Source organism: Diachasma alloeum, unplaced genomic scaffold (assembly GCF_001412515.2).
Source record: "Diachasma alloeum isolate Michigan unplaced genomic scaffold, Dall2.0 Dall_scaffold_00528, whole genome shotgun sequence".
Classification (NCBI taxonomy): Eukaryota; Metazoa; Arthropoda; class Insecta; order Hymenoptera; family Braconidae; genus Diachasma; species Diachasma alloeum.
In genome coordinates, this window is record NW_021680660.1 from 130,227 (window position 1) to 153,687 (window position 23,461).

At 37.2% G+C, this 23,461-nt stretch overlaps 2 protein-coding genes across 3 annotated transcripts in view; one reads left to right on the forward strand and one right to left on the reverse strand.

Annotated features, from left to right (window-relative positions):
- Positions 1–23,461, forward strand: part of LOC107042839 (glutathione S-transferase) — a 114,510-nt gene that overhangs the window by 57,471 nt on the left and 33,578 nt on the right. The gene's annotated exons all lie outside the window — the stretch shown is intronic.
- Positions 5,016–7,638, reverse strand: LOC107042833. The gene is made up of 3 exons (XM_015264031.1): positions 7,267–7,638; positions 6,974–7,155; positions 5,016–6,233 (listed from the first exon to the last, which is right to left on the reverse strand). Exons 1-3 carry the CDS (start codon positions 7,628–7,630, stop codon positions 5,016–5,018), a joined length of 1,764 nt encoding a protein of 587 aa, XP_015119517.1. The 5' UTR covers positions 7,631–7,638.

The window sequence follows — 23,461 nt, forward strand, 5'->3', positions numbered from 1 at the left end:
CCGCTTAACCTATGCGCACATCTGGTATTTCAAATTCGATTTAAAGTCGATACATTGAAGAATGAGAAATGTTCCAATAAATCTACGAAACTCTGAAGCTATTGAACTATTTCCTTTAGAATTGCAGAACTCTTTTCTAATAAATGATTTTACGCCCCATGTTTGTGCCTGTTTATCTAGACATATGAATAATAAATTTGTCTGCAGCTGAAAATTCTCAACAAATACTTTAATGGTGTCTCACAAACTCAATGTATTCCGATTGATTGAAGAGAAACCCTGTCAAATTTATGAAAGTTACTCTGAAGACAGGTCATTCCTGCGTTCCTGAATTATATTTTGTTATGTAAATTTTGATTTTAGTCCTACTGCAATGGTCGTCATTAGTAATTTAGTTCATGACATAATACATTTTGATACTGGACTCTAATAAATATATAACGGGTGAATACTTTGTTTAATAAATTATATTAGTGATAATTTTTTTTATCGGTGTTCATTTTCAAATTAAGAGAAGTACCTGGGAGTTAAGAGGTACCTGGTTCATTCTTATCAAAGTTCTCCATTGTCCCGCTCAGTAGTGGCATCTGATAGACTCATTACGATGCACGTCGGGAAGTAGAGAGCTAGTTTAGGGGTGGAAAAAGCTTGCTCAAATAGAATTGAAATTTAGAGAGAAAAAATTCCGATTCGCCCAGCCGGGATTCGAACCCGGGTCTCCCAGTTACGCGCCGGGCACTCTTACCGACTAAGCTACCGGGAACCACGGAAATTCTCACTCCAAATTCAACTCAGCACGCCGCCTAACCACCTTTAGGCATTAAATAAATTCAAATAGAAAAAAGAGAGGAATTATGCAAACAGCTAGGTCGTGCGGTGCAAAAAGTATGCGAGCTGGTAAGTCCTATTGTATATTTGATTCTATTCGTTGTGCGATAATTGTCGACAGTTGAAAGCACCCCTGGAGGGGGAATACCTGAAAACAACCCTACACGGAGAGAGATATTCAGTAAAAATTACGGAACTCACAGTTTGCTTACCGATTACGTAATCGACTCAGAAAATTTAAGTCACCGTATCGAGGGGCTATTCACAATCGTAATCATGGTGTCACTCGCTATTGTAATCAAAGTGTAATCACAGTGAAATCAATGTAATCATTGTAATAACTGAAATCACGGGATTACAATTTTTGTAGTAATTTTTGTAATCAAAATGTAATTAGTGTAATGACTGGAATCAGTGTAATCAGTCAGCCCTTTCCAATGACGCGTGTGAATTGTTATTATTGGAAATCATCACTTGGAGTATCACTCTGACCAACTGTCAACGAAAAATCGCTAGATTATTTTTTGTTTGGAATCCTAGCTGTTCGTGGCTGAAGCTCTGAGATCTCTGTTGTTCGCCCTCACTTTCGCATGCGTCATGTTTCGTTGATTCTTGTTGATTCTCGGTCATCGATACGAAAATTTTCTCTTTCCACAATATTTTCAATTTTTCCTTAAAAAAAACGAACGATTTTTATGACTGACAGTATCCATCGAGTATCATTTTATGAAATTATCCGATGGTAAATATATCTATTCTAATAGATCTCATGGATATATTTCCATTGAACAATACAGAAAAACAGTCTCGCCCCCTTTAATCACCGAAAATGGTGGATTAAAGGTCCAAGATTTCTAGTTTTTTTTTTGTATTCAGAAGAGTTAAAACAAATGTTATATATTTTTTTGAATAATGTACGTTTGTTAATGCCATGTATTTGATGAGATAAAATAATAAAATAATGGAAATATTTGAAGAATAAGTTTTTATTTTAATTAACTCGAAAAAAGTTTATTGAATGATTTAGTAATTAATTAATTGATTTATTTCTTTATTATTGATTGATTTTATTAATTTGAAAATTTATAAATAATTATCTAACTTCAATGATTACAAATGTTCAGTAATCACTTGCGGAATCAATGTAGTCATTTGTAATCATGTAATCACTGTTTTCGGCACTCGTAATCATTTGATAATCATTCAGTGTAATCAGGGCCGTAATCACGTGAAATTGATTACATTTCGTAATCATGTTGTCACTCGATTCGATTGTGAAGGGCCCTTCGCACAGTATCATAATTTTTCACAAGAGATTCAGGTAAAAATTATTGAACACTCTGGAAAAATTCCGTGATTTTAAGTAAAAATTACGTGACAGTTCCGTAAAATTTTCTACAACCACATTGCGCTCCGGAATTGCGGAAAAGATACGTCATTATTATTGAATATTTCCCTTCGTGTAAAGACGCATCACAGCAACACGTTGAAAACCGAAACCAACAGTCTTCACCTAGCGATCTTTTCATCTCCAACCCTTATTCGATTGAGAAATATTTTTCTGAGGGACATCTGATGACATTTCTGATTTGGCTTTTTTTTCATTGCTGTGCATTGTTCAAAAATTTCTACTGTTCAATAAGATCAAACAAAACGTTTCCTTGGCGCAGTTTTTTTACAAAAATATTTGTTTTCGTTTCTTAAGGACATTCTGCAGATTTTGTTTTTTAAACGGCCACATCGTTATTCTCCTGACCTTTTATTTTTGTTTTCTGAAATGGAATGAAAACAATTTTTATTTTTTCCGCTCACGAAACAGGGAGTTCTATTGAATTTCAATCCCATAACTTTTGAGAATTAATTTATGGACCGGACACAATTGAAAAATATCTGTGGAATTTATCATTCATGCACCAAAATCAATTTATAAATTCCAGAACTCCTTCTTTGATGCGTGTGGTTGTATTGTACTGCTATCAACTCCGTAACAAAAAAATGATAGGAGATAATGTGAAATGCGAGAATGTAGAGTCCCCGTCAAATAATTAGAAACTTTACTAAAATCAAGTCGAGAATTACTTGAATCCTTACTTTCTGGTTATATACATTTGACAAAATTAGTTGGATATTACCGTGTGCATCATTGGACCGAATGAATATAGGTTAAGCTATTGGGGACGCTCAATACCGGTGGCGGCGCTGTTATCAGCCGCAACATGGCCGCCTTTCAAGTACAGCTAACGGCGCATTTTTCGAACACATGTCATGTGGGTAGGGAACAGATTCAAACCGGCAAATCCGATAAAATAGTGAAAAATGAAGACAATATTTTTGAGAGACATTTATAAGTACGCTGAGGCTAATGCAGATTCTCGTAATATGATAGAAGGAGAGAGTGTTCTAAAGTCTGGAAATATGTTATTAATTGGACTATGTGAAAAAACCCAGAGTAAATTCGTATTGTACTGCCTGTGCCAGCAGTCGAGTGCAATAAATGACCATCCTCACACAATTGAGGGTGTTCTGAGGGTGAAGGGCACTGACAGTAATATTGTCGACATTGCACAAATGAAATGCAGTTGCAAAGCAGGGTTAGGTGGAAAGTGTAAACACATCGTAGCAGTATTGCTTTACTGTAGCCAGTGAGTGATTCTTTTCATTTTTCTATGATTAAATGCACATTATTTTATATTTTATCTTAATCTCCTGTAACCCCTCCCTCGCAGGCATGATATTTCTAATTTGGAGTTGGTTTCAAGCACTGACATGAAATGCACGTGGAAGAATTTAAAAGGACGAGCTCTAGAACGCTACAAACCCTTGCCTGTATCCACTTTCTGCTGTTACCATAAATCTACCTCATTATCCTTGTCCAGTGAAAAGAAGATGCTTGTATTTGACAGATTGATGTCGTGTGATGATCACAGCATAATTCATCAACATAGATATCGTAATATTGATCCTGACTCCTCTGAACCTACTAATTCGACTCACTGTCAACTAGCACCTGCAACTCCCAATGTCTCCCCAAATTTTGAGTTCATTAAAGCCTTGCTAGCTAATTCTCTGCAGTCTGCAGCTATGATGAATGTATCCAATCTCCCTACCATAATGCAACCGTGCTGCTCGCAAATTTATAACACTATTATAGCTGCTTGTGATATTCTAGATGTTGCAATTACCACCCAATCTAATACAATACTATGGCAAAAAGCAAGACAGTTTCGAGTCACTGGAAGTAGATGTTATGCACTTTTTACATATTCTAAGTTGGATTGGGAGACGAAGACAAGTTCATATTTCTGGCCCAAATCTTTCTCCAATAAATATACTAAGTTTGGAATTCAGAATGAGCCTCGTGCTCGTCAATTGTATAACCTGAAGAGGAATGTAGAAGTTCAACAATTTGGTCTCATCACTTCTCACCAGAATCCCTGGCTTGCTTATAGTCCAGATGGTGTCGTTTTCAGAGCCCACATTCCTTCAATATTAATAGAGATTAAGTGTGTGTATGATTTACCTGATTTCTCCACTGCATCAGTACTCAAATGTTGTAGTAGGTGGTTGCAATTGGTTGGTGATAAGATTTGCTTGAAGGAAAAATGTGGTTCCAATGGACCAGTCCCATGGGGAATGGCCCTGCTCAACTTGCCTGTCTGTCACTTGGTAATTTATTGTAAAAAGCTTGATGATATCAAAATTATTACAGTAACATATAATGAAAAATTTGTATGCAAGCTGCTTCCCAAATTGAAACTTGTTTATTTTTCAAAGATGCTGTATGTATTGTGCAAACACAAACAATTTCAAGACTCGATTAAAAATTTAAAAAATTTATTTTCATTTGTATGCAAAGTTACACTAACAAAAAAAAATGTTTTTCTTCCGTATACCCTCGGGGTCTTTACGGTTTGTTCCCATCCCACCCCCCAACCCCGCTGTGCCGCATTCGCCGAAGGACGAGGGAAAACCTCACCCTGAGGGAAAAACCTGACCAGGCACAGTTGTCTCTTTTTACGAGACTACCGCTCGGCTATTACCGTGAGATTAGAGTTTTAACAAATTTTGGCCCCCCCGGCCGGGAATCGAACCCGGAACCTCTCGCATGTCAACCCCGACACTCTAACCACTTATAAATACACTTATAAAGTTACACTTATAAATTTTATCTTATTTCAGTTGTATTTTCAAATAAATTTATCAAATGCCATGATCGGTGTACCTAAATTAGCCAACCCTGCACATACATTGACAATATCATCAGTACTTGCAATCAAATTCCATGGGATTGTACTCTGAAGTATTCCAAAATCTCGAATTCTTTGATTCATGCGTTCGACGTGAACTCGAGCTGCAGCAATAAAACGATTATAAATAGCTTCGGCTGGAGACAATTGTTTCTTCTGTTTTAAAAATGGTGGTATGAATAATTGAACGCCTCGATTCATACAAAGATCTTCAATTTGAAAGCCCTTATCGGTCATCACAGCATCACCCTTCTCTACTAAATCAATAATATTACTTTGTTGAAATATCGCTTTGTCAGAGGCTCGTCCACCGTAACCTTCGCTCAAAAATGTTAACATGCCTCCTGGACTCACCCCTGTCATGAACTTGGCTGTGAAATTCGATTTGTATTGGGAATAAAATTTTATTCGACACTGTAAACATTTCGGTTTGTGAACTCTAAATTCAGTGCAGTCTACGATTACCCTAGTGTTTTGGAAATGTTGGAAACATTTTGGAATATTCCTCCGAATTTCCTCTCTAGAGACCCATCGAATCGTACATTTAAGTATCTCAGATAATTTTGGCAACATGCTATGGAAAATTCTTCGACAGGTTGGTTCTTCAACACTTTTGAACATAATGGCCAGATCCGAAAATGGTAAATTCAATTTCAATTTCATTGTCGTCAAAATTACGCGATCTTTCAATGTCATCTTGTGAGCCCTAACTTCTGGGTATAACTCAGAGATTAGTGCGACTAATTCGTTTAGAATTGCATGGTTCCGGATACCACACATTACATTCAAGTGACGATCAGTCATTATACACATCGAGAACGGCATCAAGATATCTCCACTTTGAACTTGAACACCTTTCTCTGTACTCTCTAAAGATGTTGTTTGCGTATTTTTATCCTCGAATTCAGATGAAGTTTGGGTGAATTCATCTTGACACTCAAGAGCTGCATGGGATACTGATTTTGTTGTTTGTAGATCTTCAATCGATCTCTCCTCTGCAAAGTCATCGTCCGTCGCAACTGCCGGTGGACGGTCGATGCAGTTTTCTTTTCCACAAGAAACATTTCTAATAATAGTATCCATTCCCTCCGCAATGTCTTCAAATACTCCCAACAGATTTTTCCTCGCATCAATAGTGTCTGTGATCAACGTTTCCACCTGCAAACAAATTTTTACATCGATATTTACAAACAGTTTTCGTATTTGTGGTTCAATTGAACCTAGCTTAGGAAGTCTCCACGTTCCGAGATCGGAATGAGGTTCAACCAAGAGTTGGTTATTCTTTTTTGTAAATTGGATTGTAATTTATTTATGATCTATTGAAAAGTCCTTGAACATTGTAATAATGATCACTTTTACTTTTTAATTATTAATTGTTAATTGAAGGGTCATTTAACATTCTCCTAATGATAATAGGACTATTTTGCAACCCGGTAAAAGTCCCAAAATCAATATAACCATCTTCAGAGCCCTCAAGGGGCCGGCTCTCGACCCAGAGGAAATCCCAGAGATATTTATTTATTTGATAATGAAATTTTTAATTATATTTCATTATAAAATAAATATACAACTTTGGGATTTCCTCTCTGGGTCGAGAGCCGATCCCAAGGGATCGAAGAAGGTTACATTAAGGTTGAGACCTTCTCTGGGCTGGGAGATAATCCTACTATCATTTACACAGCGTTAAATGACTCCTCCATTAATAATGAATAATTAAAAAGTAAAAATCATCATTATTACAGTGTTAAATGTGCCCTTAATAGGGATAGATGGATTAAAATCCAATTTTATAGAAAAAAATTACTGACTCCTGGGATTGATCCACCAGAGCCTCCATCCAACTGTTCAATTATACTTAAATGTGTTTCTTACCAGAACAAAAAATCGAAAATTCAAACCTGAAATTTAGAGGTACTGCCTTCACTTCCAGGAGACTGATAATCGTCCTTTTCCTTATCTCGATGGAATTCAATTTTTGTGGCGGGGCATGTCTCATTGGCCTGTAATCTTTCATCACTTGTTGGCAAATTCCGACTTGGCAATGCATATGAATTCAATGTAATCCGTTTACTTCCAAAATCTACAATCAAATCGATAATGGTTACATGATATGATGTCGATTTAAATTGAGAACAATTCCGTCTTTCGAGCTTTACTCCACTCCGAGAACGAATTTCAGTAAAATACATACCAGGCAACGAGAAATCTTCTCGTGTGAAATGTAAGCTACAAATCCTTGTTGCTGAGTTTACTTTATCAATTTTAGACCTTGATTTCCATTGTTCATAACGATCAATGGTTACTTTTTCACCAGTATCCAATCGTTTCACAAATAATCGATTTCTATTTGGAAGAGCATGGTAACTCAATCCATCACTGTTGGACGATTTGGCCATGCATCCCTTCACATTGCACCTGAACACCTTTTTTCTAGCACTTTTATTCGTAGGATTCCGATCTTTTTCCATTGATGACATAAATATGTAATAAAATATGGAAAAGACACGGAATGGAGCAAAAGTAACCAGCAAATTGGAGTAAACGTATACACGCATATGCTCATGTCAACAGAACCCGTTGGACGGCCATTTTTTGTAGTTGCTGAGGCCCCCACTAGGTATCGTATTCTTATTGAGCGTCCCCAATAGGCTCGGCCCATGAGGGGTCACACCCGCTTCAACCTACTCTCCCCAATAAACCACTCCAATTTTTTATTCATTGGGTTACTATCGACGCATCAAGCAATGTAGATTCTTTAAGTCGATTCTGGTTTCTTTCTGCCGTAAGACGCCTACAACTGTTCTTTTTCTGTATTTCTGTAGGTCGTAGTATTATTGAGGTCGTGGTGATTGGAGTGACAGGAGTTGTTTTTCTCAGTAGTTTAAGGATATCCGAGTATCTTTTATAGTTAGATACAGACCATACTGTGGATTCAACCATTTTCAATCATCAAATTAGTGAATTGCCGACATCGGTGGCCGAGGGGGCTAGACGCAAGTGTAGTGTGTGAAAGGTTGTGAGTTCGATTCCCCGTGAAACTGAATTTTTCAACGGAAGGCTCCGGCGAGTGGGAGGTTGCTAATAGAGTAACCACCTATACCGGTATGGGTCCTGTGGCTTCCCATGTTACTCCTATGTTCTATAAGTGTACGAATACGGTACAGTGTAGAATCCATAGCCGCATGCATAGGATTGAATAAAGTGCCGGAATGAGACCCGAGTAAAATAGCCCGGGGATAGGTAATACAGGAAATGAAACTCGAAAAAGGGGACTCAAAAAGGCCCGGTCAAAAAAAATACTCAATTAAATTACCTGATAAAAATTGGAAAAAAATGATTAATATTCAACGTAATTCAAATTACGTTTTGTATAGAATTATTAGGTTTTTAACCGTTCTTTGTTTGTGAACAAATAATTGAAATTGTTTGAACTTTCGGAAAACTTAATGTTTGAGGCATGAAATTGATTTCTGGTAATAGTATGAATATGAATGAATTTATTACGATGCCAAAGAATTTATTTTGATAGTGGAAAATTGATTGTTTATAAATTATTTATAGCAAATGGTCATAATTTTCAAAAATTGTAATTTTCAAATACTTTAGCAATCTTCCTCCAAAGGTGAATTCTCTATTTTTTAAAATTAATTGTCATTAATAATTATCATCGATTCTGATGGACGGGTCATCTGGTTTGAATACGTTTGGCTTCATCAAATCCAGAACTGTTATGCCTGATCAAGTCTTGATTAAGGACAGCGTTACGTGACTGATCAGGGCATGATCCAGTTATCATATCACTTTCTGATCAATTCTCAGGCCTGACCTGATCCAGTCTTTACTTGGCCCTGACCAAAATTTCTACTCAGGTTCCTGCGTTCGTATTCGATGAAAAATTAATTCAATTTAAATAAATTGCACAAGAATTGTCGATATTCCCGACATGTCACTAACCTACCTGACACCTTTTATTGGCTTAATATGAAACCATGATATTTTCACTGTGAATGCTGCCGGTTCGATGTTACGAATTTCATATACTCATTCCTCAGTATTTGTTTGTACTCATTCCTGTCATAAATTCATAGCAAAAAAATGCAAAAATGAAATGAGAGAAAAAAATTAGCAAGTCGACAACTGGAATTTAATCGCTTTTTTCCCATGCAGTTTTTTTATTCTCTCTAAAAATGGAGAAACAGAAAAAAATTGTCCATTCCTCGTCCCAAAATCCTCTTTCATTTTTTCATCATTCGAGCGGAATATTGTGTTTTATATTTCCTCCCCTTACTCTCTTCTGTTCGTATCGGTGGGTCCGTTTATTTTTCAATATCACATGCATTTCTCTCTATCGAACACAATCGGGAAAGAATTGGATTTCTGGTTCTGCTATTCTTGTCGTCGTCTTCGTCAGTTGGATATCATGGTACTCATCAAATTCTGCTCCATTTTACGTCAGAGGTAGCGAGAGAAAGTTTTACCTCAGTTTTCTCGGCCTTTTCACGATTATCAAGGAGAAAAAAATAGAGGGGCTATTCATATTTGAATTGCGTCACATATTGATTACAAAATATAATCAGTTACACCTAATTACGACCCTAATTATAGTAATCAATAATTTCACTGATTACACAAGTAAAGTGTTACGGAACGTAATTTAGAAAAAAAAACAAGTGGATAGTTAGATTTTTTTTATACGTGAGTATAGTTATTGTTGTTAACGAAATGGGAATTTGCTTCCGAATGGATACTCGTTTTATTCAATTCTCATTTCACTATGCTCTTCTTCAATTTTTTCATGGCATAGTACTATCATCAATTGAAATGTCATCAAATTCTTACGTATTATTTCGTTCTGTCAAATAATTGTACATGCAAACTCTCTCAAGACTAACTCGTTTTCAGTCCGGATTTAATCAGGGTTCAATTAAGGTTTAATCAGTGTATAGCTGGGATTTAATCAGAGTTTATGCAGGATTTAGCCAGAGTTTAATCCAGGCTGTGTCAGAAGTTAGTCGAGACCATGAATCAATATGAATAAGTATTCAACGTAATAGACTGGTACCTGAGCTTAGTAGAGATGGAGATTTTGATATAAAAAGCTCATGACGGTATTTCGTAACTTGATAAGCAATTATGCTGCTCTCACCATTTTCCACTTGATTAAGAAAGTATTGAAATATACTTTTCAAGCACTAATTTAATTGATATGACTGATGATTTTTTCAGTAATCATGGAAAAACTGATTTTCTCTTTCAAATCGTATGGACAATGTGCTGTAACTCAACAACGGATTGTGCGACCCCCATCATTTTTTAATAGAATCAAAAGAGTATTGTTATCGATGTTTTGAGGCATGACTAATTCCATTGACTATTTTTTAAGTGATCGTTGAAAAAATCGATATTTGCAAAAATATCAATTTGTTCGAATCTGTATGAAAGATTAAATTTTAAACTTAATTTTAATTTTTAGATTAGATTTTTTTAGTTTAAAGATTAGATTTTTAGTGTCAATGAACAGGACTTATTAAAGTTCATATGCATGAAAAAAATGATTAAATTCGATTGATCCTTTATGAGAAAATGACGAAAAAAATGAAGAAAAAAGACCATATACATCACCATCTAAAAATCGCATATTCAGACTTTTTAGACCGAATCGATGGATCCTAAACAAAACTACGTAATTCAGAAAACATTTCCTAACTCAACTACAGTTTAATCTCTGTACAAGATACCGCAGGGACTGTAGGGGAATAATATTCCGAGAATTACGTGCTCACCACTGTACTTGCGGTCACAGGAGAAAATGTTTTGATTTGATATTCTTCGTACAAGATACTAGACAATTTCCATTTTTCATGATCATTTGAATACGATTCCTGATATGAAACACGAATGTTTCTTTAGAAAGTATTGTTTTCAAAATGACAATTTAGAAATTCGGCATGAGTTAGTTAGTTAATAGAGGGCAAAATTGCAAGGCAAAATTGAGACTTTCCTTGCAACTTGGGTTTTCATGAAAATTGCGTGGAATTTTGTTTTGTTTTGTCTATCTTCCCATCAAAAAATGGACGTAAAAAATATAGTGCAATACATGTAAGGAAATAAATATTTCATCAAGTTTTATGACCGACGCGTTTAATGTTTTCCGTAACTGCAACGAGTGCCCATTCGTTTTGAAATTCAATAGATGTGGAATTAAGCTCTCTAGATCATAGATGCATATATTTCGAATAATTTCTGCAATATCTCAACTCGATTCCTACTCAATTCTAGCCCTTTTGTAGAGTATCTATTTGTAGAGTATTTTGCAGAAAGTGGGTGTATCACTCGGCACGGATTCAGACCTAGTATCTTGTACTAAAGTATCTTGTACGAATACTGCACTGTATCTCAAGAATATTGACTGAAACTTTGTATCTCAGAAGAGATGACAGAAACCAAGTATCTTATACAAAATTCAAAAATACATAACTCAGTAACTCCGATTAAATACCATCTAATTCGGTAGATGCCTTTCCATTTTTTATTTTAATTTCTCGGATCGAGTTCCTATGATTATTTTTCCCACTCGGATTTTAGCCAATCAGAGCACAGAATTTGAGGCTGTCAAACAGTTTTATTTCGGAAATTTCTAAAAAAATTCCGACAGAAATTCACTAGTAGCTTTTCAAATGTTTCTCATCTTTCAATGCATTTTACGTTTAATACTTTGTGCGACAGATAAACAAAATAGTTATTTTCATCACAAGGTCCACAAAGTATTTTCTGACGAATGTGGCTTTGTAGGCCGAGCCGAAGGCGTGTGATGAATGCAATTTTTCGTCAGAAGGCCCGTAAACCGCGATCAAACTGAGCGAAGCGAGGTTAGAATCGCGGTTTACCGGGTCTTCTCACGAAAAAGTGGGTTATATATGTGGCTGTGTATATGTATCCGGATGCTGTTCACTGCACTTTGCTCAGCCGAAATCCGAGTGGAAAAATAATTCGTTAAATACCACTCGTGCTTCAAAATTAATCGGATATTTTCCTCAAGCTTCCCTGCTTAGGAACGAAACTACCGGAAAATATCCGATCATTTTGAAGCACTAGTGGTATTACTACTGCATATTTTCATATACTTCTTTGTTTTTGTGGAATATTTCATACCGGTCGTCAGTTGTCAGGGAAATCAAACCTCTTATGGCTTTGCGAATATTTAATCAATTTAGTAATCGGTAAATTGTTATCATCACACTTCATTTAACATTAATTTTTCATGTAGTTGGGTGATGAAGGGGTTGAATTATTTTGAAACTACGCATTCATTGTATCTAATTAGTTCTTTGCTATTCTATTCATTAATATCTATGAGGAATTTTCCAATTATCGATATTAGTTTTTCGGCTTTGGCGTTCTGTAAGAGTGGGTAACTAGGGATCAGCTAATTCTGATCCCTAAAAAAGTGATAGGCTTGATTCAAAGAAACCATGAATGATTTCCTCAAGCAACACGAAAAACTCTAACAGTTTGGGAGCAAAGGATTGGCAGCTCTGAATTTTATTCATAGGTTACTAACGAAATTAAACGAAGATTAATCGGAGCTCCTGAGTTACGTATTTCTGAATTTTCATCTCCTCTAAGATACAAAGTTTCAGTTAATACTCATGAGATGCTGGAGTACAGAACGAAATCTTGAGATGCGTGGTTTTGGACATGTTTTCTGAGTTACGTAATTTCTGTTAGGAGCCATTGATATTTTGTTATCTTAACGCAAAAAAATAAAAACCTAAATTTGTGAGATTACAAAACTTCCATCCGGAAATAGAACTTAATTTGAAAATATTAAAATGTTCCGTTACTGAGAAAGTTTTCCGCAATTGAATAGCTCATTCCACCTCCGAATATTCGAAAACTAAAATCTTCACATATCATTTCTCAAAATGTCGTATCAATTCCCAATAAAATCAAACAAGATTCTCTCTTGCATCACCTGAGAAATACAATTCGCTCTGTTCCCACTTGCATGTATCTCCCCCTATAGTCGTCCTTATATAAATACGCCCGCTGTCGTAATCGTTCACGCCTGTTGCCACCTCGAGGATATCGAATTCTAAGAAAACATAGGCGAAGCCTTGCTGTACTCTAGAAACACCTCGGAAATCTTGTATCGACTATCGAGAAAATCCTAGGAATAAAAGAGATTCATTCAGTATCGACTTTCTCGTCATTATATCATATCTAATATTACTCGTAACTTTGTCTCCATGAATGAAGTATTCAGAAAATGTTGAGGGAATTTCAATTCAATTCTTGAAGTGGAATTTCTAAATTGGCTCGATTGCCAGGGATTGACTGGAATCTACGGATGTATTCAAATCTAAAAAGATTGTATTCATTTGCGTCGATTCATGTGAATATGAAGTATTACGAAATTTCTTTCAATCACCCAATTTATGCTGATTTAAGGATAATCGGGCGAGGAGGAAATGTAGGAGGTGAGGCGGAGGAGTTTCTATTGTTTTCCTGCAGAAAACCAATCGCTGAAAAAAAAATTTTTCCCATTCGGATTCAAAATTCAGGTAATATTAGGGAGTATCTCCGGTTAAAAATTATTTTTGGAGCTAATCAAATTTATTTGTATCGGTTCCACACATTGAATAATTTTCAGATTGTTTTTTTTAATAAATGAAAAAAATATTAATCCATGCGAAAAAGTGGCAACATCGTCGGTAGTGTTTTTTTTTCACCAGGAGCTGGTACCACTGGCTCGAGGGAGCTCCAATCACAACGCTTCATCGCTCTCCCTTAAGAGACGTTTAAATTGACCGCGCTACCCCCACCCGATCGGTACTTGAGACGTTGCTGCTCGTTTGGGCTGCGTGCGCAGAAATTTCATTTATCAGTACTTTTTTCGCTATTATTAACAAACAATGCTCCTGGGCGACAATCTTTTTCACTCAAAAAATCATTGATCACATGTTCTAAATGTGTCTAAAGTTTCATGACTTTGGATGCTGTTTTTCCTTGGGTTTTGCAGTTTTTTTTGTGATTTCCATAAGATCACGGGTTAAATGACCACTTTTTCAAAAATCGATAATAAATTAACCATGTTCCCCAGCAGTCTGAAACTTTGCACACGCCTTTTCCATTATTTAAAGAATACGTAAAAAATAAAAGAGAAAAATGGCTGCTTTTTTTCTAACCCTCCAGGCTCGCCCGATTATCCTTAATTCATCACTTGAATAAATGATTATAAATTGAATTTTCTTCAATAAATGTCAATCGAACGCTACAATGAAAAATGAATATCAGATATTTCCTTTCCTCTAATCTTTGAATTACCCTTAATTCGTTCCATTGAGTTAAACGATTTAAGTAATTTCTCTTGTAAAAAATGAAGCGTTTTTAAGACTTTTGATAATTATCATTTCATAGGGGAGGGTGGGGCAAGATGGAACGGTGGGGTAAAATGGAACGGCGGGGCAAAATGGAACGCCGAGCAAAATGAAACGGCGGGGCAAAATGGAACGCGGGGCAAAGTGAAACGGGGGGCAAAGTGGAACGGTAGTGAATTTTGGTTTCCAAAAACTATATGACCTTTTTGTTTTGCTTCGAAATAAAAGTTTTGTAATTGTGATTTTTTTTCGAATTCTTAATTTTGGGTGTAAAAATGACTAGGAATGTCATGAAACGTGAACAAATAATGTTTTTGGAGAATGTCTGTATATATGTAGGTATGTGTATAGTCATGTGTGTTCGTATGTCCAGAACTGTCCCCATAACACGCAAATGATTAAGGCTAAGATGCTGAGACTCAAATCTGTGCTAAATTTCACCTCCATTGGTTGGCCGGTTCCTGAGATATAGCGATTCCATGAAAATCGTTTTTTGCTGATATCTCATGAGCCATTCAACGGATTCGGTTTTTTTTTCAAAATACTCGTCATGATACCTACATAGTTACCAAAAAACATCATCCCATCCCTAGCAATGTAGTTTTATTCTCGTTTTTCCATTTTTGCTTCCGAATGGAAGCATTGTAGTGTGTCACTGACTGTTGTCACTGCCTTGACCTCGATTTATCATTTTTTACAAAGAAGATATCAAAATTATTATAATGACCTTTTTCATAGCCCTAGAAATTCTTTACAAAAAAGGTCTTTATCAAAATGCTTCTATCGCCCTTAAATTAGGGATTATCCCAAGATAACGAAAACTACAGAGTAAACTGATGTCACTGTCACTTAACCCCGAATTATCATTTTTGAGCTCACATTAGGTGAAAAAAAAAGTTGTCTGAATTTCGCTCTATATTCGTTTTTTCCGACCGTTCCATTTTGCCCCAGCCTCCTCTACATGCATTTTATACTGTATTGTGCGTTCAGAATTTCTATGTTGAATTGCAAAAAATGAATTTCACATCACAATTCCTCAATTATTATATTCACATATTAATTATTAATTTTATATTCTCTCCGTGTACATACAGACATGGTCTACAAATAGCATATTCGAACTGCTGAGGCCAAAACTACTTATCCTGGCCCAAAAATAGAAAATTTTAGATTTGACAATCACAAAGCTTCCATTCATAATCAGAAGAATAAATAACCCTCATCAATCGTTTCATCTCCATTGACAGCCCCAATCTCCAACCCCAGACAAAAGAAAACCTGTTCACCTAAAAAGCATCCGACCGATCTTTTTTTATCCTTCCCTGTCAAACAAATGAATCGCACTCCAACTTCCTTTTCCCTCCTGTTTCCACCATCAATATCAGAAGAGTGGTACTCGAGGTGAGCGAGGCATCGTTGAATACACTCAAGTCCAAGGCCGGATGGTCGAGGCCGGAATACCCCGAACCTTTTCCCACTCACTTGCCTTTAGTGTAGTTCCTGTGACACAGGCTTCAGGCATCATTGTATCTTGAATAGGGGAGACTACCTAGGGAAACTGTTGAGGAAGTGACTTTACCCAACTTGACCCGGTTTTCTTCGATTCTGTGTTTCCACCTCTCGCACTTCTCCTTCTCCCAACCCCGGTCTCTCCCGCTTTATTTATGCCACCCCCATTCGGAATTTCAATTCCTCTCATTTGTAGTCGACTTTTCTCTTGTCGTTTGAGTGAACACGTACACTGAATTCCTATTACATTTTCGTTTCACAAGGGGAGAACAGTACACGACAATCGTGTGGAAGGTCCCAATGAAAATTAGTGTGCTGACCATCAACGCGCGGACGTATTGGCGGCTATGCTAATAATGAAAATGTAATACTCCTATAATTTGGGAGAGCAAGTTAGAAAGTATTAAGTGGCGCTTTAAAATGTCGCGTGCTCGAGCGTTCAAAAATTTGGGTGCCAATCGGCTAAAATTTTCGGTGACACGTCTAAACTCCACGGCGTCATTTCAGCACAACACGTTAATTCAACATTTTCATTTTCTACCAAAACTATTTCATCATTCGGTTTTTCCATCATATTCAATTTCAACATCAATTTATTTGAACATATCATTTTATTTTTCACAAAAAACACATCTAAGTATATTATTAAGTGAACGTGGTTATATACATTTGATCAGCGCGAGTGAGTACATTCCATGGGTTTATCATTTCGGTTGCGTTGGTTTCGTTTGTTTTTTCGTATTGGTGTCTATATATTTATATTTCAAATGTATATGGGTTGGATGCTATGAAGATAGCTGGGAGTTTTGTGGTCTTTTCCTTTGGATGTCCAATGGTGATATTTTCGATGTGTTTGTTGACATCCAGAGTACATGTAATGGGGTTTTTGTTTGATTTGTGTTGATTATTATGCATGTTTAAATTGTGTTGTGATGAATTTGATTTTTGACTTTGTTGGTGTTGAATTTGTTGTATGTTGAAATGTAGTGTGTTGAATTGACGTGTTGAGTTTGTTTTGTGAGATATAAACATGGAACCCAATTTTCACCAGGGCCCGGATTTTCAGACCATTATTCTGTGCTTAATAAGTTTGCCTGAAGAAGGCTACCAGCGACGAAGATATTGTTGGAGTTTTCTTTCTGATATGAATATATACATTCATTTGAGCCAAATCACCCTTCCAATCATTTTTATAAATTTCAAAAATTGACTGTTCACAATCAAATATATATAAAGAGAATTTCCAAATATTTATTCAGTTACATCAATGACAGATTAATAGGTTTTTTAAATCAACGCATTAAACCTTCAAATTTCCATGGATATTAATGACTTACCTGACGACTGTCTAGTGTAGGGAAAATACTACATTGAGATTTCCGTTGCCAGGAGCTCTCTTGAGGCGAAATTATTAAGCATTGACTAATGCCCGGAAGATGCGAGCCCAAGAATTTCCCACGCCGTGCGATACTCCACATGCATGCGAGGCACATGGAGGGAGTTAGTTTGCGATAGCCAGCGATATATATCCCCCCCCCCCCGGAAAAATCATAAAGGTTATTTATATGTGAAAAATGTGCCGAATAGATGAATATTATATTGAAAATAAATTTGACGTATATTGAAAATATATGAAATTTGCCGCCTATACCTTAGGTGTGTGACTTAATTTTTACAGATTTCTTCTTCGAGCTTAAAATTATATTTAAAATAGAAATATATTCGCGGTCTTTTCTGGTTTTGAAAGGATCGGACAAAAGGTTTCAGAACACGGAAAGATAAGTCTATGTAAGTTACATAACCTTTCAGAATAGCAGAGTTTACGGTGGCAACTGATAAACAGCACATTCGGCACTGCATTTTTCACGATTAAGTTCGTTGTCCTCTATTGTTTTATATTAAATAAATTTACTGAAAAATCTGTAAAAATTAAGTCAAATAACTAATATTGCCGTACATATTTTATTTATATAATGGGTATATCAAAAATATATCAGAATTACATGGACGTCCAAGTCAAAATTTTGTCGGGTCTTCCGACGCAGTTTCAACGTTTTGAACCTACATTGCTTTGATGTTCAAATTCTCCGCCGAATTTTTACCGTACTTTCAAATTATTTGAACATGAAGGCCCATGGACGTTGAAAAACACTCAATATCCACCATATATTAAACGTACTCTCAACGTTAATGGCGTTTGTTTTCTGTTAATGCACGTTGTAAGTTTCGACGTCCACATGTGATTGTATCAAGGTCATTATTGACGATAATTAAAAAATTCATTACCGTGTTGAAGACTCACGTAACTAAATGATTAGTGTTAGTACATTAATAACATTAGTTCGAAGTTCAAACAATCACGCATCTGAAGGATGAGTTGGGTCAAAGGGTCAGAAGGGTTAGTTGAGTATAAGAGTCAGATGAGTATAAGAGTGAGTTGAGTCCAAAAAATTACGCGAATCTAAGGGTCAGATAAGTGAAAGCCTCAGTTAAGATTGAATGTCAGTTGAGTTTAAAGATGATTTAAGCCTAAGGGTCAAAAGAGTGGGAAGGGTCAGATGAATCCAAGGGTCTGTTTTGTAAGGGTCAGATTATTAAAAACCTCAAGTTGAGTTCAACTGTCAGTTGAATTTAAGGGCCAATTGTGTAAGGGTTAGCTGAGTGTATGGGTCAGATGAGTGCGAAGGCCCTATTGGGCCTGAGAGTCAGATGATTCTAAGACAAGAATAAGGGCCAAATGAGTCTGAAGGTCAGATCGATTCTGAGGGTCAGGTGAGCCAATGTCATCTGACTTTTGGATTGAACTGACCCTTAAACTCAACTCAGTCTTCAACTCATCTAACCTTTAGATTCGCCTGACCCTTCGTACTCTTTTGACCCTTAGGCTCAACTGACTCGTAGATTCGCCTGATCCTTCTCACTCAACTGAGCCTTAAATTCGCCTGACCCTTTGTAGTTGATTGACCCTTAGACTCAACTGACTCTTAGATTCGCCTGATCCTTCGGACTCAAATAACACTTAGACCCATCTGACCCTTGAACTCAACTGACACTTGGATGCAATTGACCTTTAAACTGAACTGAAGCTTTTGCGTATCTGACCCTTACTCAACAAACTCTCAAATTGGCATGATCCTTCGGATTCAACTAATCCTTGGACTCATCTGACCCTTAAACTCAACTATCACCGAGACGCATCTAACCTTTAAACTCAACTCAAACTTCTACTTATCTGACCCATACTCAACTGACCCTTATATTCACCTGATCCTTCGTACCCTTTTGACCCTCAGATTCGTGTGATTCTTCGGACTCGACTGACCCTTATATCCATCTGGCCCTATGCTGAACTGGTTTTACGCTTATTGATAAAAAAAACCCATCTGGCCCTCATACTCATCTGACCCTTAGATTCATTTGACCCTTGAACTCAATTGACCCTTAAACTCAACTGACACTTGAATACAACTGACCCTTCAACACAACTGAGCCTTTTACTTATCTGACCCTTACTGAACTGACCCTTACATTCGCCTGACCCTTCGTACTCTTTTGACCCTTAGGTTCAACTGACCCTTAGATTCACGTCATCCTTCAGACCTAACTAACTCTTACACTTATCGGATCTTTACACTCACTAACTTTTATATGAAGGGTCCGACCCTTAGACGCCTATATGGACTCTAATTCTCTCCCATCTCCTCCCTCTGCTCCTCCCTCTTATTATAATNAAGAATAAGGGCCAAATGAGTCTGAAGGTCAGATCGATTCTGAGGGTCAGGTGAGCCAATGTCATCTGACTTTTGGATTGAACTGACCCTTAAACTCAACTCAGTCTTCAACTCATCTAACCTTTAGATTCGCCTGACCCTTCGTACTCTTTTGACCCTTAGGCTCAACTGACTCGTAGATTCGCCTGATCCTTCTCACTCAACTGAGCCTTAAATTCGCCTGACCCTTTGTAGTTGATTGACCCTTAGACTCAACTGACTCTTAGATTCGCCTGATCCTTCGGACTCAAATAACACTTAGACCCATCTGACCCTTGAACTCAACTGACACTTGGATGCAATTGACCTTTAAACTGAACTGAAGCTTTTGCGTATCTGACCCTTACTCAACAAACTCTCAAATTGGCATGATCCTTCGGATTCAACTAATCCTTGGACTCATCTGACCCTTAAACTCAACTATCACCGAGACGCATCTAACCTTTAAACTCAACTCAAACTTCTACTTATCTGACCCATACTCAACTGACCCTTATATTCACCTGATCCTTCGTACCCTTTTGACCCTCAGATTCGTGTGATTCTTCGGACTCGACTGACCCTTATATCCATCTGGCCCTATGCTGAACTGGTTTTACGCTTATTGATAAAAAAAACCCATCTGGCCCTCATACTCATCTGACCCTTAGATTCATTTGACCCTTGAACTCAATTGACCCTTAAACTCAACTGACACTTGAATACAACTGACCCTTCAACACAACTGAGCCTTTTACTTATCTGACCCTTACTGAACTGACCCTTACATTCGCCTGACCCTTCGTACTCTTTTGACCCTTAGGTTCAACTGACCCTTAGATTCACGTCATCCTTCAGACCTAACTAACTCTTACACTTATCGGATCTTTACACTCACTAACTTTTATATGAAGGGTCCGACCCTTAGACGCCTATATGGACTCTAATTCTCTCCCATCTCCTCCCTCTGCTCCTCCCTCTTATTATAATTTCCTATATTACTCTATTGCCTCCTTTCTTTCTGTTTTTTCTTATTTTTCTTCTTATTACTTGCTTATATAAACCCGAAAAAAATACAACTCGCCACAAGCAACTGTACAGCTCAGAAGCATACGGAGATATCCTGCGATCACTGAGCTTGAGCAGTAGCGAGTAAAACCAGAAAAAGGATGGGTGACCGAAAGGAAACACGGCAGAACTACAAGCAGGGATATCTCGAGAACCAATGGACCGATCCTTTTTTTTCTTTTTTTCCCATTTTTGTTCAACCGAGTTAATAATATTTATATTTTTGCCATTCTTCCAGCGATTAATTTATGCAAGATTTAATCAATTAATTGATGTTAAAATGGAACTGGTAGTGTGAAGAGGGAAAGGGGGGACGAAGGAAGGAAGGAATATACGGTGGAGGAACGTTGGGGATACGTTTAGTTTCAACCTAATTTCAACGTACAATCTGGAAAAAATGGAAAAAAGAGACGGTATTTACGTCGAAAGTAGGTTGANCTGATCCTTCTCACTCAACTGAGCCTTAAATTCGCCTGACCCTTTGTAGTTGATTGACCCTTAGACTCAACTGACTCTTAGATTCGCCTGATCCTTCGGACTCNATGTCCTAAACCCACCAGTGGACCTTGAAACTACGTGGGAGACTCGGTAAAATTTGGACTCGGGCATCTATACATTTTACTGAGAGAAAAAACTGTGGATTATAACAAAATAGAATTGTGAAAAACGACCTTGTTTCTAAAAATTAGAAAAAAATTACTTCCACTCATTTATTTTTATTTTTTTCTTGAAAACAATCATTTTTCTCGTGCTGATGTCCTCGGCTTCACTCTGTTGAACTCCAAATGAGGTTGCTCTCATCAATTTCTGATTATATATTCATGGGATTCCTCAATATGAGAATAACCCGATCAGGGAAAAAATCCAATCAGAGCCCGATGTTTCTCTTGCCCTTCAACAATAGCAACCGAAAAATCGATCCAAGAATGCAGATGACATTTCTCCCATTAGTACAGAATTCCTCAGTCACTGTTGCTGAAAACTCTTTCACCTACTGTGGAATAATTCATTAAGACACGCAGCATTATCCTGGGATATCGAACGAATATCTACCCGCTGATCTTCATTTTAAATTCTATTTCAGTCTGTAACGATCGGCTTTCGTGTGAATGCGCCTCTTCTGGCTTTATCTGATATGGCGAATCGTACTTTGTGGGCATTGGGTGGATTGGACCATCTGCTTCAGACTCACGGCCACAAGGGCATGAGTTACTGATCCCTCTGGATGATTACCAGTCATGTAATAGTGAGGAATTAGGTGAATGAAAATGAAGAAATGATGAAAAATTCATCGGATTTTTATGGAAATGTCGTACCTCATTTCATAATTGCCGGGTCATTTCAGTTTCGTATTGAGGTCATCATGCTTTTTCGATTAATTTAATATCACCTTGTGGGGTAATTTACTACATTTTTAGGTTTGCTCTTAATGAATGAATTTTATTCGTTTACTTATTTATTTATTCACTTATTTACTCTGCCTGCATAGTTACTTGTACCCGAGTGGAAATTTCGGTCAGGTCCTGATCAAATCCGACTTGACAGCGGATCCGGTTTTTATCAAGTTGATGGATCAGGACTTGATCAAACATTTAACGCCTCTGACCAATCCGAATTTGATCAGAGTGAATTGATCTGAACTTGATCAAGCCTAACGTATACAAATCTGATGACCTGCCCACCGGTATCAATAATAATTATTAACAATTGTGAGGTATTTTTCCAAGCGCGTCTGCGGGATTCAGACGCGCTGTTCTCCACGAACTTTCAGCGAACCTTTTGGACTCTCTCAACCCGGAATTAGAACGATGGGAATAACGAGAGGAGACAAAATTCCAAAAAGGGCGCCAGTCCTTTTAACCGCCAAAGGACAAGGTCACACCGTTGAGCCGCGTTCCACGACTAGCTCAGATAACCGCGGAGACGTGTGGGAACAGGCTACAATGAGCGTACTCAACAATGCAATTATTTACAAAACACAAAAAAAAATTATATTTTCAAATCATAATTAAGTGTGATCTTTTACTCGTCCATACGAAAATTAGCGTAGGATTCTGTACACGTGCGGCAGAGGACTCCCGCGAGCAAAGACGCTATACAAACCAAAAAAAAAAAGTAACTAACCTAGTGATACTAATTAACGAAAAGAAATAGTAATAACTTTAAAAACGCGTGGGAGACGCTAAGACGCGAGGATCACCCGCAAGCGACGACGACGCGAGAGCCACACGAATGAAGAAATTGAACAAAGTTCCAAAGTCAAAACCGATAAACGGCAACAATATGAAGGAAATAATTAATATTTACTACTGGAAATAAAGAAATGAGGCCACAGGCCACTGAGTGCCGCGTCCCGAAGGCAAAAGGCTCGAATTTTAACACTCAAACGGTGTCCAAAATGGCCACCGGAGAAATGAATCGAAAAACTACGCGAGCACTCACAAACTAAATCACGCTCACCGTTTGATACGCGAGAAACTCCAGGGTAAACTCGTCTGGACCCTCAGTACAGCGACGTCAGGAAAAGGCCCGAAAATCCAGGCACATCAAAGGAATAATTGTTTTAACAATTTAAAGAAGCTCAAAGAGCATAATAAAACTTTAATTGCGCAGAGCGACTTAATATGGCTGAACCCCAGCGAAGAGTGTCCGTCGGGGCCGTACATCGCCCCGAGGAACC